Source organism: Triturus cristatus, chromosome 6, assembly GCF_964204655.1.
Source record: "Triturus cristatus chromosome 6, aTriCri1.1, whole genome shotgun sequence".
Lineage (NCBI taxonomy): Eukaryota > Metazoa > Chordata > Amphibia > Caudata > Salamandridae > Triturus > Triturus cristatus.
This window is the reverse complement of record NC_140589.1, coordinates 670,613,391-670,627,862: the sequence shown is the minus strand read 5'-3', so window position 1 is coordinate 670,627,862 and position 14,472 is coordinate 670,613,391. Positions and strand designations below refer to the sequence as shown.

Below are 14,472 nucleotides of genomic sequence, written 5' to 3'. Positions count from 1 at the left end.
AATGTTGGTTCCGAATGGGATGTAAATGTTCCTTCAGTCCCTGCTATTTATTGTGATTATGTAAGAGTACGTAGGTATATGGTATTTCTATAGTGTGAACCCAGCTGAAAGATTACAGAGCGCTGTACAAGTTCTAAGTCAAATTTGAAGTCGACGGGTAAATAGAGCGGAAGCTGAGCTGTGGATGGTTAAGTCCACGAGTAGTTGATGATCGATGATATGAGCGCATGTTGGGGAGCACAATGCCTTTTCGCACACACCCCAGGTCAGCATTGTCACTCCTATTCTCTGAGTTTTTCTGTGCCATATCAGGGCGTGGACAAAAGGTGTTAGTCAACTAATATGGTGTGTTCTGCAACAGATAAATTAATTTTTGAGGGCTAATCATTTTATATAGAGCTGTTCTGCCTATGAGTGAGGAAGGCAACCCTCACCAAGGTTTCACATCCTGTGAAAGGCATTCAACATCCTTTACAAATTCTGGTCAAGGAAATCACCTTTAACTCTCATAACATACACACCAGGCAATTGAAACCTGTCTCGTGCCACCCAAATGGAAAGAGACATTGGGCCAACCAGTCCCATGCAGTCAGTGGGGACAATTAATTTAAAAGTTTCAAAATTAGCATTGATTGCAGGTTTACAAAATAGATCCCCAGTTTATAGATTGCACGGAGATTAAACTGCAGTATAGAACAGGATCAAGGGAGAACTTGCACTTTTGAGGTGACTGTGTCACATGCCAGGCTGAGACTCATAACGTCGCACTTCAACGAACATGCGGCGGACATGTAGAAAAACAGCACATTTACTGCTACACTTACAGCTTTCCAGCTCCAGAGAACAGGTTTGTGTGTCCAACGGAAATCGACTTAGATCCATGTTGCACATTGATGTCACCGTGACCCTAGAAAAGGTAGACAAATTTGATAGTTTCCAGCAAGATATTTGTTTACAATTGATTTTCTAAGGCATGGCTAAGCATGTCAAAAGTATACTGTCCAGAAGTGAAAAAAAAAAAGCAATTTCATGTCAAGTAAGTTACAAAAATAGTGATAAAATCCTAATGCTCTTAAGGTATCATATATATATACTTTGACCTATTTCGATAGTTACTACTACTAATCCTGCCAATATTGACTAATTAATTGTAATTAATAAGGGTATCACTATTTCTGCTATTCACATAAGTACTTCATGTTTTCCCATATCTGGGTGAAGCTAAATAAAACTTTTAGGAACACCACACACTTAAGTTGCTTCCAAACCAATGTTCTGTTTATTTACAAATGTGTCAAAGTCTTCCTAGCATTCCAGTTTTCTGTACTCTTTATCTGGCTATGATCAAACTGTAAATGTTACTGGCATATGTAAATATCAGAGTAAAAATCTATGCTCAGCAATATTTATGTCAGTCAATAGAGAATTGCAGAACATTGGCACATCAAAAAGATGGTGCTTAAGATACAAGAAATGCCACTAATCCACATGAATATATATCTAAGCAAACGTTATGCACAATAATAAGTGTCATTCATTATTAAGAGTTAATTGCATGAATTATGATGATGAACAGAGTAATTTGAACAATTTGTGAAATAACCTGGAACAAGCACAGTTTCACTTGTATGTGTTTTACTCTGATAGCTCAGACATTTACGGAAAATATTTTGACAAACCTGTGAATGTGCATTGCAAGAAAAGGGGTTATTAGTAGGCGGGGGTATTCACCCTCAGCTAGTAATAAAACTACAATCACTAATAGGTTCAGACAAGTCTCAGTGAATTATTCTTTGCTCAACACTTGGTAGCTTCGCAAAAGAGCAGTTAGGCTAAACTTAGTAGAGAAGCATGTGTAAAGCATTTAATACCACCAAAACAGCAAATAGGTAAAAGACATAACACAATAAAAGTCCAACAACCATTTATAACAATAGAAACTTACCTTTAAAATGACACCAAAGAGACAACCATCCAAGGAGGGGAACCAGAAACATGAATTTTGACTGAAGATTAAATTACATTTTTTTTACTTCATAGCACCCAAATTCCTAAAGCACAACTCGTGACCACTAGAGGGCGGTGCCGGGACAAAGTCAAAGTTTCAGGCCGACCACTATGGACTGCAGGCTGGCTAGTCTGCAGGCACGTTCTTGGTCAAAGTTTTACCTTCAGACTTAGAAATTGTCTTGGTTCTTTTCTCTCGTCGACAGGCTCATCAGTGGGTTCCTCGGACTGGTTGGATCAAAAGATCGAGTCGAGGAGAGGAGCCTGCTGCAACTTTGCACCTCTATAAAAAGACAGGAGTGGGGTCCTCAATGGTTAGGAGAACCACGGAGTGGGCGAAGTCAGCAATCCAGGCTGGGGAAGGCGTCGTCGACGGCGGCTTCCTGTACCAGGTAGGTCCCAATCTTTTCCTTTACCTTAGTACTTAAACACTTTTCTGTTGGACAAACCTGCGTGATCAGCCCGACTGGCAAGTCGACATCAGCGGCTTCACTCTCAAAGTCGAGCCCGCCTTCTACTGGAGGTTTTCTGCTAAACTTTGCAGAAAGTTTCAAAGTTTCCAGATCCTGCTTTTTCTTGATTCCTTTGGGGAGATAAGGGTCTTCTAGCACTGGGCAAGGGTTCAGAGGATCTGGGAAGCCACCTGGGGCCTAGGACTCAATCTTCCAGAATGCACTTGCACAATCCAGGACAAATCCAGTTACAACTGGTCAGCTGGGGTGTTCTCTCTTTGGTTTAGCAGGTGAGGTCTTCAGCACTTTTGTACCTATTGCTGGTCAGGGAGACCACTCCTTTCCTTTTGGGGTCTTTGTGAAGCCTTGTGAGTGCAGCAGGTGCAATCTTTCGGAGTGCAATTCTTTCTTTGGTGCAGTCCAGGGGTCCAGCAGGGCAGTCCTCTCTTCTTCTTTTCCAGGCAGGAATCTTGTGAGCTCCTCAGAGCTGCCTAATTTAGTCCTTCCTTTCTGGGCTTGAGGTGGAGAGGGGGGCACCCTCACCAAAGGAACAAGGATACATCCCTCTAGTATGACCACTTACTGTGAAATGCGGCAAACTTTAAGCCCAGAATGCAACATTCTCCCAAAAATCAAAATGGGGAGAATCTCTGTTTGGTGTGTGTGTCTGTGTAACCTAACCCAGAGGTGTGGCTAACAACTGACTACACTCCCCTTCCACCCCCCTCCTAATCTAATTAAGGGCGCTAATCTAATTAAGGGGGCTTCCTTCTGCCTAGGGATCAAGGTAGTGGGGGTGGTCTGGGTCTTGTGACATCAGTTTTCTATAGAGGCTCCTTCCTTTGATGTCCAGCTTATCTACCCAGCCCCCTTCCTCTCCTTGGCTGCTCCAGGAAGGAGATCTTCTCCCACCAAATGGCTGTATTTTTACAGCAGGAAGTGGCACATTCAAACTTGAGTGTGTCCCCCTGGGCACACTGTGAAGAAAAAACGTTTTCAATTGTTCATGTGTCTCACAATTTTATTCATTGCTTGTTTCGATATATAAAGTTTTCAATAGTGTCAATTCTTTGTTAGATTTCGAAGTATTTACATCATCTTGTTATTCAAATGTTTGTTTATCGTCCAATGCATTTCGGGTTGCTGCAAACCCTTCCTCAGGGACAAACATTAGGTGCGCGGAGCTTAGATGGTGCTTCTGGTAGCTGTATTTTTACAGCCCCAGGTCTTTCACACCTACTGAGGGATCAGCTTGGCTCAGGTGGTCAAAGGCTGACCAATTAGATGACGCTGCTACAGGGCTGCTTTAGGTAACCTCAGGACAGTAAGTTCTAAAATTACATTCCTGCAATAGTTACATCAATCCAACCATGCCAAGTTGTTGGATTTATTTGATACTTTTAATGATATTTCTAGCAAGCTCTAATCCAAAGTTAGACTAAATTTAGCCCAGGGGACCAGCTGCACTGCTATAGGTTTTTCCCTACCAGGGCAAATGAAATATTTTTTATATTGTCCATGTTTTTAAAATTATGTGCCCTGTCCTTGAGGCAGCTAGAGCAGACCTTATCTGTGACTTATAAGTAATAAAAAGGTCGTTTTGGACTTTGGAAGTGCTTTTAATTCCAAAGTCGAATTTGGTTATGGTTTTATTTCAAAACCAGTCTAGCAGGCCTGGATTTGAAATGACTTTTTACAGGAACAGAGGTCCCTTTCAAGAGGAGTTGTATAAAGCAATAACACAGGGAGATACAATGATGTCTATGTTGTTTAAGTTCCAAATGGAGATTTATAAATTTATTTCATCAAACAATATATGAGAACCATAGAAGTGGGACACTATGTAGCAGAAAAGAGAAGAAGTCATGTCGCTTCTAGAATTCAGACATTACACACATGTGGCTAAAATACAAGTAATGAATAAGCCACAAATACAAAAGTACCTTTGCTCATTTAAAACAATAACAAGTAAAGTCAAAGTACTCAAGTCGACGACGGTTCGATCCCTACCTGTGTAGGGAGATCATCATCAGGACACAATAAGTTATGCCTGAGAGAATGCCTGCATGTCACAGAAGACAAAGCATGCCAAGGCTTGTCTATAAGGAATATCTGGAGAAAACCTGATCTAAATATAAAAATCAGATTCATGAAAGGATAATGGCTTGTGGAGTGACAGGAACAATGCCAGGAACAATGCCTGAGTCTAGGTAAATAATGCTGAACTAGGAATGACACCGGGATTCTTAGATGGTCAATGCGGTCAACGGTAACCTCCCGCCAAACACAGAAGCAGCACAGCGCAGAGCCGAGAATGGCCAGTGAACAATCTTTAGTGTTACAGCCCCAGGCCTTTCACACCTACTCAAGGAGCAGCTTGGCTCAGGCAGTCAAAGGTTGACCAAACAGAAGAAGCTGCTACAGGGCTGCTTTAGGTAACCTCAGGATACTAAGTTCTAAAATTACAATCCTGCAACAGTTATATTAAATCCAACCATGGCAAGCTGTTGGATTTATTGTAACTAATTTGACCTTAGCGGTGACTTATAAGTCATAAAAAGGTAGTTTGGGACTTTGGAGGGCTTTTTATTCCAATGTTGAATTTGGCTATAGTTTTATTTCAAAATCAGCCTGCAAGGCAGGCCTGGATTTAAAATGACAGCAGACACCATAGCAGTGCACACTTAAGTACATTAAGGCCACTGGGGGGACTTACAGGTAGATTGCCCTTACCAATTAGAAATATACCAATCAGCATATACATTTGGAGGACAGAGCACTGGCCCTGGGTCTTATTAGCAGAGCCCAGGGCACTTTCAGAGTCAATAACCACCAGCATTAGTAAAGTTAGTAAAAATATATTGGAAACATTAGCTTACTTCTGTTATTCATTTTTTTTGTTTGTTTTTTTTGTCCTCATCTTCACCAAGGCTGAAACTTGCGTAAGCCCAAACAGAAAGAAAGGCATATAGGGCATTGACAAGCTGACTCAACGGATAGTTGGGAGAGGTCTTAAGGAAAATAAATGTTGACCATGACCCCACAGCTATGTCTTACGCCCAGCCAATCTTAACATCTTGTAGTGGACTCAGCACACATCAACCACAACCACTTCCACCATAGCTAAAATCCGCGGGAAAATTGGCATCAATGCCATGCGGCATTAGCAGGGAGAATAAACTATGGCTTCATAATCATAGGACCTGGGGGGAAAAAAAAAACAAAAAAAAACCCCAGTCTGTCATTGAGACCAATCAAGTAAGTGCCAAAAGGCTCTTTTACTCAAATTGCCGGACCTGAGGAGGTCTATTTTCAAGATTTGTAACATCGCCGACTGCCAGTCATATAAAGAAGGTGGGGATACTTCTGTTATTCATACACAACACTAGCAAACCAAATGGAAATTATAACACAGGAGGAACTGAAAAGTCAAGATGGCCACTTTCTCGCTTGAAACAGGCAAAACATCAACCACAATTGGCATCAATATAATTGACCAAGTGCAGAGGGTGTTAATTCCGTGGGTTACATTATTTCCAGGGGTTCAATTAACTACATAGGTGTAGAATTAATAGGCATTATGGGCTAAACACAGAGGCTCTCCAAAATAATGATGAACTACCAAAGGAAAAAGTAATTCCTGGTTCAATTCATCTGGTAATTCCTCATACTCCTCAGCAGTTTGCCTTCGGAGGTTTGACTGCTAAAAGCAGCTAAATCTCCCTGGAAAATGTGACAGGTCCATGGAGTTTCTGCAGAACTTGTACATTTCCATAGGGTTGGTAACCCTCTCAACAACCCACATGGAATTTCGGAAAACGCATAGTGAAGCTCATAATAAGCAAGATTCCTAAAGTAAATAGAACCTATTGTACAATTTTTACAAAAGAGATGAAAACCAATGAAAACCTATTTTTTTTCCATAATGTTGCACAATAATAGTGTGGCAATTCAAGAAAATCACTTTGCCAAGTGTTGCTGAAGCAGAAAGTAACAGGCAGGCAGTTGTATATTGAAGATCCTTTATTAACAGAAGATAACAGCCATCCATCAGCAGGGCAGCTCCCAATTGACCAGTAAATTCAAGTAATGACATTCCATTCCCATGGTAACCTACAGCACATGACATCATAGTGGTAATCACATCTAGTGCCAGAACAGGGCCCAGCTGTGATTGCCAATAAACACACTATAAGGAATACCACAAATAGCAATGATTTATCATGTAATCTGTCTGATATGAGTCACTCTGAACAGTGGATTAAAAGAAGACAAAATAATTAGTAAGGCATTTATGCACTACGCATTCTGACAAATGACATCCTGCAACAAAGGAACCGGGTGGGAGAAGCACATATGCCAAGAAGCAGATCTACAGTTACAAGTAAATCTGGTCAAAATGATCATTTCAAAGATGGACATTGCTAGACCCTTTTATTTTGTCTTTTTGATTCTTACTGTTTGGTTCTGATTGACTAGGGCTGAAGTGCAAATTTGATTGAAGAACCAGCTCACACGGAATCAATGTTTTCTATTTTGATAGGAAGGTTCCTTTAGGAGCAGAGGACTAACATGATTTAATTTGTCAATTTGCTAAAAGAAGTGGGAGATTGATTCAGGGGAATACAAGGCCATATGGTTTCTGGGGTCGTTTAGTCTCTTGAGAAACTTTCTGAACTGGGTGCCACAGTTTATCTGGGAGAATTTGTTAGGAGCACAGATAACTTTAGAATGGGTGAACAGAGGGGACAGTTCTATTAAGTGCACTTGCTGCTCCAATCCTATCAGAAATCCGAAGTTATCCTAAAGCTATCAGTCTCATTACCTTACAGGTTCAGTGCCCACCTCACTTCATGTCTTCACAGACACAGTTTCCAATCCTCGGCTTTCATGTGACAGTAAAAAATGTTGTGGTCTTGGTTTATGACCATTGCACTAATTAAACTAACACATGTGATATCAAACATTTGTTATTTAGAAGCACAGGACTGGGAACAGCGTCCATGATATAACAGAGCTATGCAGTGACCCTAATCACAGGGCATTTTTTCACAGATAGATTTGGTGACATACAAGAAGAACAAGTGCAGCAGCCATTGGGAGCGGAAAGCAAAATGTCACAGGTCACAACCATTGATAGGCATGATAATGGCAACAGCAGAGGATTTAGAATAATGTATTGCAACCAGTGGTGACTCCTCTGCTAAGGTGGAGGAGCGTTGCCTCACTGCTTTTCAGGAGTGTGAATAAAGGTGAAATAAAATTATAAGAACTCGTTATTATCATTTAATTTTTTCCTACTGCGCCAGCTTTGAGTGGTGGGTGGGACTGCTCTGCTTTCAGAGCGGGGGGAGGAGTGGTGGTGGGCGAAACAGTCATGTGCACTTTGCATGTTCTCCATTACAGCCTGGGTGGAGAACATGCCCAGGCTCCCAGTCCCCATCTGAGCGCCGAACCACAGCGTTCTGACCAATCACAACGCTGCATTGCAGCGGTGCGATTGGCTTAGGGGACCCTGGGTGCTTCCTGGGTGCTTGGGTGCTCTGTTACTGTTCCTCTGAAGGGAGAGAAGCAGCGAGACAACGGTGGAGAGACACGGCGAGACGACGGTGGAGAAACGCGGGCAAACATTAAGTTACTTTTTTCTTTACCCTCTTCCCCGCCCTGCTACCCCTGATCTGTGCCAGTCGCCACTGACTGCAACACCTATGTAGGTGTCTTGTCTGTGGCCTATTCCTGAATGCTGGTTAATACAACCCTTTTCCACACCCCACAGATCACTGAGATTCACACTTTGTTCTATGCTTGTAAAAAGAGTGGGGCTATGCTATCACTCTCTCTCTACTCAGATAACTGGCCAGTGGACTCTTTAGAAGTTTAATTTCCTTTCAAATATGCTGTATGTACTGTAAAGTCTGGGTTTTACTTTTTCAATGTTCTAAGCCTAAGATTCACAGTAAGAATATATAAGGAAATATTGGTAAATTGGGAAGATCCATCCAAGTGAGTTGAAGTGCACGAGCAGTTTAGTCACACACTAAATATTAAGAGTCTTCATTTCAAACTAAAAACTAGTGACCTACCTAACATAAATATGCAAATACCTAGCGCAATATGACTAGGGATCGGCGGAATTTGCGAAAGTGACTTTCGCAAATGATCGCGAAAATGTTACAAATCTCCGCAAACACGCGGAAATATCGCGAAGATGCAGAAGTTTTTTTCCCGCCCGTTCGCGGTATTTTCTGCATGGTCGCGGCTCGCCAACTTACCCATGCGGTTGCTTGCGTGCGCGGCCATCTTGTTTTCACTCTTCTCGCGGTGCATGATCGCGAGAAGAAAGACGTGATCGCGCGACCAATGACATTACTGCGGGCGCGAACTGTCGTGAGACAGCGCAAATTGCTACCAACAATCCAACATCTTGTGGAGAACGCGACCGGATCGGGAAAACTTGTCGGCAAACGCGGGGATTCAGGTAAGGCGATCGCGCGCGCGCGAGAATGTATTATTTCACAGTGCGAGCAAGAAATAAATTATCGCTAAGCTGCGGAATGTGGAAATTTTTACATTTTCGCGCTCTCCGCGGAACGCGAAAATGTCAAATTATCGCAATTTCCGCGAGCGGAACGGAAATTTAGCCCAGGCCTAAATATGACAAACCTGTAAATTTCCTGATATATGGGAGGGTTCTTACAACACACACCTCCTATTGTACAAAAGGTTCTTAGGTGCTCACACGGGATTCTCCAGTCTGCTCACTGGATTCAATACACCTTCTTCAAGGCTCTAAGTTTCATGGAAAAGTCTTTTACCCAATACATGCAGACCACAATTAGACAGAGTGAAGCAGAACCAGCCCGGTATCCCCTCTCCCAGACCTGAGGCAAGGCTTGTCTCACCCCAAGCCCCTTAAACGCTGCTTTTCACATGGACGAGGGTGAGGCACAATTTTCATGTGAAGGAACGTGAACCCTTTGTTCCCAAGTTTGAGTGAAGTGATTGAGTATGGCTTCAGCTCCCCCATGATTGGTGAGGGGGATTTTAAAGAACCCCCACCCATAAAACAACTTAGTATGGTGACCTCTATGAGTGGCCTGTGTAGAAAAAGACTGGAAGTAGCTCTTTGTCTCTAAGTATCCTTTAAATAGGTAATCTGTCCAATGGTCCCATTCAGCATGCCCTACTATATTTGTATTGCCATCTTCTCTCATGTATTCCACTTCTGTCACAGTGGTACACCCTCCATAAATAAATCTTTAAAAAAGGCATGAAATGAATGGGCCTCCAGCCTCGGAGAACTCACGTAAGAGAATGTCAACTTCTTGGGGACATAACCAGCAAGTTTCTGACACAAGACTCTGGGGACCCCAGTATGCTTCCAAAGAGAGCATTCATTTTGCTAAGTTCTGTAGGGCACCTCTCAACTTAGCCATTTTTCACAAGAGGAGGGATCTGGTGCTCAAAGAGCGTCTGTACCAGTATTACGTACCAACAGTGGACGTGTGTCTGTTCAGTCATCTGTCAAGAATGCGAGTGGTTCTGGTAGTCTCACACAAGACGGGTGCTGAAGATCATGTAATTAGGCTGATTGTGTACAGGCCCAGTGAGTTTACTTCTGACATTGCTTTGGCTTGCTTACGTGAAGGGGTTCTTGGTAAGTGAAATTCCCATGCTCCAAAATATTTGGAATAGCATAATTCTGCCTTGCATGTGTTCTGGCTTCAAAACTTCAATTTTAGTTCATTTTGTTTTGTGTCATTGTTAGGGAATTTTGGATTTGATCATTTTTAAGGGTGGAGGTATGTAATATCTTCTGTGTTTATAATGTGTATTAAATAAGTTGAGACTTGCATTGTAATCTTTAGGATGTACTTCTATGTGCCCCAAGCTTCCACCTTGTGTTTTGTTCTGTTCCCAAGTTTCTAGAATCTCCACTGTTTCATTTTCACTGCTGGAGATGGAGGACTGTTTCAAGCTGCTGCACTGCATGTGGCTCTTTGTGACTACATGAAATCTTTTTGTCATCAAGAATAACATCTGATGGTCTTTATTCATCACCAGGTTCTTACCATATAAAGCACACTGTGTTTGTTGCACAAAGGATTGTGAATGAGGTGTGCCGTTTAGTTGCCAACCAATCTAGGACTTCCAATAAAGAAATCTTGTCTGTCTTCTTGTACAAGTTTGTTACTAAATGTACCACGTAGTTCTGCAACATCCGCATCCCAGCCAGCAGATGCGGACAAAGACCTGCGTAAAGAACATTACACCAGCCAGGCTTTGTGCCTATGAAGGATGGATGTGCACGAAAATGGCAATTGGGGTGTGCGGCCTGAGCAGTTATAGTTGCAATTTAAAGGTTCTCCGAGACTTCCTCCACCACCCACTTAAATCCTGGACAGTCCTTGACACTTAGGGCCCACTGACGCAGTCTCCCTGACAGCTGCACCCCGGGGCCTGAGTGTTCAGGAATGACCCATTACTGCTACTCAGGCTGTCCTGTCTTAAGTTAGGCCCAAACAAGATGGCAGCCAGGCACCGAGGAGTATTGGCAGCTTCCGCTGCTTAGCCTGTGCTGCCGCTAAATCGGCGGGACCTGAGCAGGGAGCGGACCGATGGACTCGGTTCCTCAGTACTACGTTCTACTCCTCTTGATGTGGAGCCTTCCCCAGCTATCAGTGTGTGGTGTGAGGGGACCGCATGGCTGCAGTGCAGTATCCTTAGAGCGTTGATGGAATCTTGGACTCCAACACGCCTGGAAAACAGATCTGCTCACCGGGAGCATGTGTCCTTAATGGGTAGCACCCCCACTTGGACACAATGTGAGGCAGAGGTTCAGGTGCTTGGGGCCTATCACACCAATTGGCTGGACTGCAGCGGAACCTGCATAACATCTAGCGCTGGGGAGCAGAACGTGCCCCCCAGATGATACCTAAGGCTCTGAGTGCGGCACACAGAGACTGACCGTCAAAATAGTGACTAAAACGGAAGGTGAGCCATGGCTTCCAAGGCGCCCCTCCTCACTTTCCTAGACACTCATCGAGATCCGGAGTAAGCCTAGAGCTCTATGGGTGGTGTTTTGGCAACACTGAGGATGCCCACCCACTAGCTCTTTCCCTGGATGTGACTCCGGGGCTCCTATTTCCCTTCTCCCACCTTGACTCCCTTCAGGATTTGACATCAGTTGGTGGTCAAATGGAGGTTCTGAAGACACCCAGGCCAATCCAATATGCTTGTGCTTGTGCTTCTCATCCTACAGACATTGGAGGCAAGTGGGCTGGGAGAGATTCTAGCGATCTTCACAGTCTGCCCATGCGGTCCTGATCTACGAGTTTGCAAGCGTCACTAATTATGGGAAACCCTGGCCTGTGAAGACTAGCTCTGATTGCTTCCACTGGGTCTTAGCTGTGAGTCTTTACTGTTCACAAACACTAGACCTAGTGGTATATTCCCACTGGAACCAAGCGTTGTCTATCCAAGGCATCACCTGAAGGCATGAAGAGGGAGCCCGTGGGTAGTTCTCACCATTTCCGTCTTGTTTTCCCACAATCCCCAAGTCTCCACCCAGTGAGTTACATGAGGTTTACAACATGGGCAAGGGCAAGGGATCCTCTACCCAAGCCCTAACTAGGATGGACAAATTCACCACTCACACATTGAGTGCAGCTGGGCCTTCGGGAAAGGCTTCCTCGACTGAACGGACAGTTAAATCCGGCAATCTATGCACTATCCTGAAGGAAATTCAGACCTCCCATGAAGTTATTGTGGCAAAGATTGGAAATGTTGGAGTTGACATGTCCCTCCTTCACCCAGAGCTCTGAAATGTCATAAACAGAGTATCAGAGGCAGAAGGTCTTGTATCGATATTGGAGGACGATGTTGCCACAGTAAAAAAGCCCATGCACAAAATCCTCTCTGTGACGACAACTCTTGAGGAACGAGCTGAGTATGTCAAGAACAGATCAAGGTATATTTGCCTCAGATTTGTGGGTTTCCTGCAAGATGTTGAAAATACTAACCCAGAGAAGTTCCTTGAAAACTGGTCACCTCATGAATGTCTGAGTGGAAGCTCTCACTATGGTTCTTGATTGAGTAAGCCCACTGGTCACTGGCTCCAGGTGCTCCTCCAAACCCAGTAAACACCGGAATCCTTAATTATGGAGACAGGGATTCTATTCTTCTAGAGTTGCAGCAGGATGACAAGTTGTTGTAGATTTACCCCCGCATCATGATTTTTCCAGACTATACCTGGGTGGTCCAGAAGCACCAGAAATCCTTTGATGAAGTCAAACAGAAACTCTGAGCCCTGAATTTACAATATATGCTCATCTTTCCTGCTGAGCTTGAAGTCACTCATGACTCAAGATCCCAATTTTTTTACGCCCTGGGGGAAGCTTGGGAGTTGATGGCTGAACAAATGGGCCTCAGACAAACTGTTGCACAAGATCGAGCTGTATCTAACTTGTAAAACCGACACCTGTCAAACAAATGTCCATCTACCCCTCAAATAAGAACAAGGTTCAGAAGGGAGCATAGATGAGACAGGTATTCTTTGGACTCATCTGAGACTGGCTGTCCCCTGTCAATCAGTGCTGGGGGACATGGACCTGACCTGGACTGAACCTGTTTCTCCATAGCCAGATAGCCTGAAATGGTGGGAACCGCCTCATAAGGCTAAACCCAGATCCTATGATCGCTTATGTAGTGGTCAGGCTTTGTAGCTTTTACAACTTGACACTGGTGTCACTAGGCGACACGGCCCTCACTGACTTGCCATGATCACAAACTATATGCTGCCCCGGCAGAATATCCTGCAGAGGGGTAGGTTTCTTTCTAATGCCTTGTACAAATTGCTCTAATGATTTGTTTAAGCAAGTTCTACCGGGAGACAGATATTTCAGACAAGGAAGTATGGGGTTGTCGGTTGTTGGGGAGAGGGGAAATGTTATTTGTTTTTGGCTGTTTTTATTCCATGCCCACTCAACACCTGCTAGACATCTTTGCATCATCGCTCAAGGCCTCATATTTGGTCTGTAGTCCCCTTTACTTTTTGATTCACCATCTTGGGAGCCACCCCCACTAGGTCTCTTGCCCCATTATGTACAAGATGATTTTCTCCTTTATGACCTGGAACATTAATGGCTAGCTGGATTGGATTAAGAGGACAGCCTTCCTCTGCCATTCTATGCGAACCTTGCCGGCAATCCCAATGTTACAAGAAACTCATTTGATGGGGTCGCATTGTCCCTTCCTGAGACATTTTGGCTATGATAGAGTTTTTACACAGGATTTACAAGAGGTTATAGAGGTGTAGGTATCTTTTTGCATAGGACATATCCTCTGGTATTGCCAATCATCACCCCTGACCCACTAGGGCCATTTGTGTGGGCAGATGGTGATCTTAAAGGGAAACAATACAATCTCTTGGGTTGCAGTGCCCCAGCTGCCTACTCCAGCCCTTGAGATAATTGGGGAATCTATTGGGAACTTCCCACAGGGAATCCGAATTAATTGTACAAACCATACCATGGAAGAGACCAAGAATGTATGAGTCTGACAGAGAGTCCTTGAGAATGCGAGCGGGTTTCTATGATACTGTTTGAGACAGACGGAGTGCATGTGTGAGAGATCCAGAGGCACAGAGAGTGCAAGAGTATGTATTAGAGTGAAAAAGCGCACGCTAAAGCCATGGCAGTTTACAACACTACTTTAACCGGCCCAATAAACTGATAGGTTGCTTTACTCTTCCCTACAGTAAACCACTTGTGAACAATTTTCTCTTTCAAGTGCTGTGTCCTTTTATGTGATAACAGTGAATTGTTGGGAGGTGCAGGAAGAGTATTCTTCAGATGAAGATGAAACTTACTTGACTGGACACATGAAATTCCATGTTTGGAAATGCAAATAACCCTATGGGGCATATTTACAAGGGGATGGCACCACAAGAAAGTCACTTTTAGTGAAGTTCTGTTGGCGATGGGCCCATTTCCATATTTACAAAGCAGCGCTA

General features: G+C 43.6%; 1 protein-coding gene across 1 annotated transcript in view; it reads right to left on the bottom strand.

The window, feature by feature from the left end:
- Positions 1-14,472, bottom strand: part of GABRR2 (gamma-aminobutyric acid type A receptor subunit rho2) — a 482,373-nt gene that overhangs the window by 85,200 nt on the left and 382,701 nt on the right. Inside the window, exon 5 of the mRNA XM_085611173.1 lies at positions 825-907. Coding sequence (XP_085467299.1) covers positions 825-907 — 83 coding nt within the window. The remainder of the gene's footprint in view (positions 1-824; positions 908-14,472) is intronic.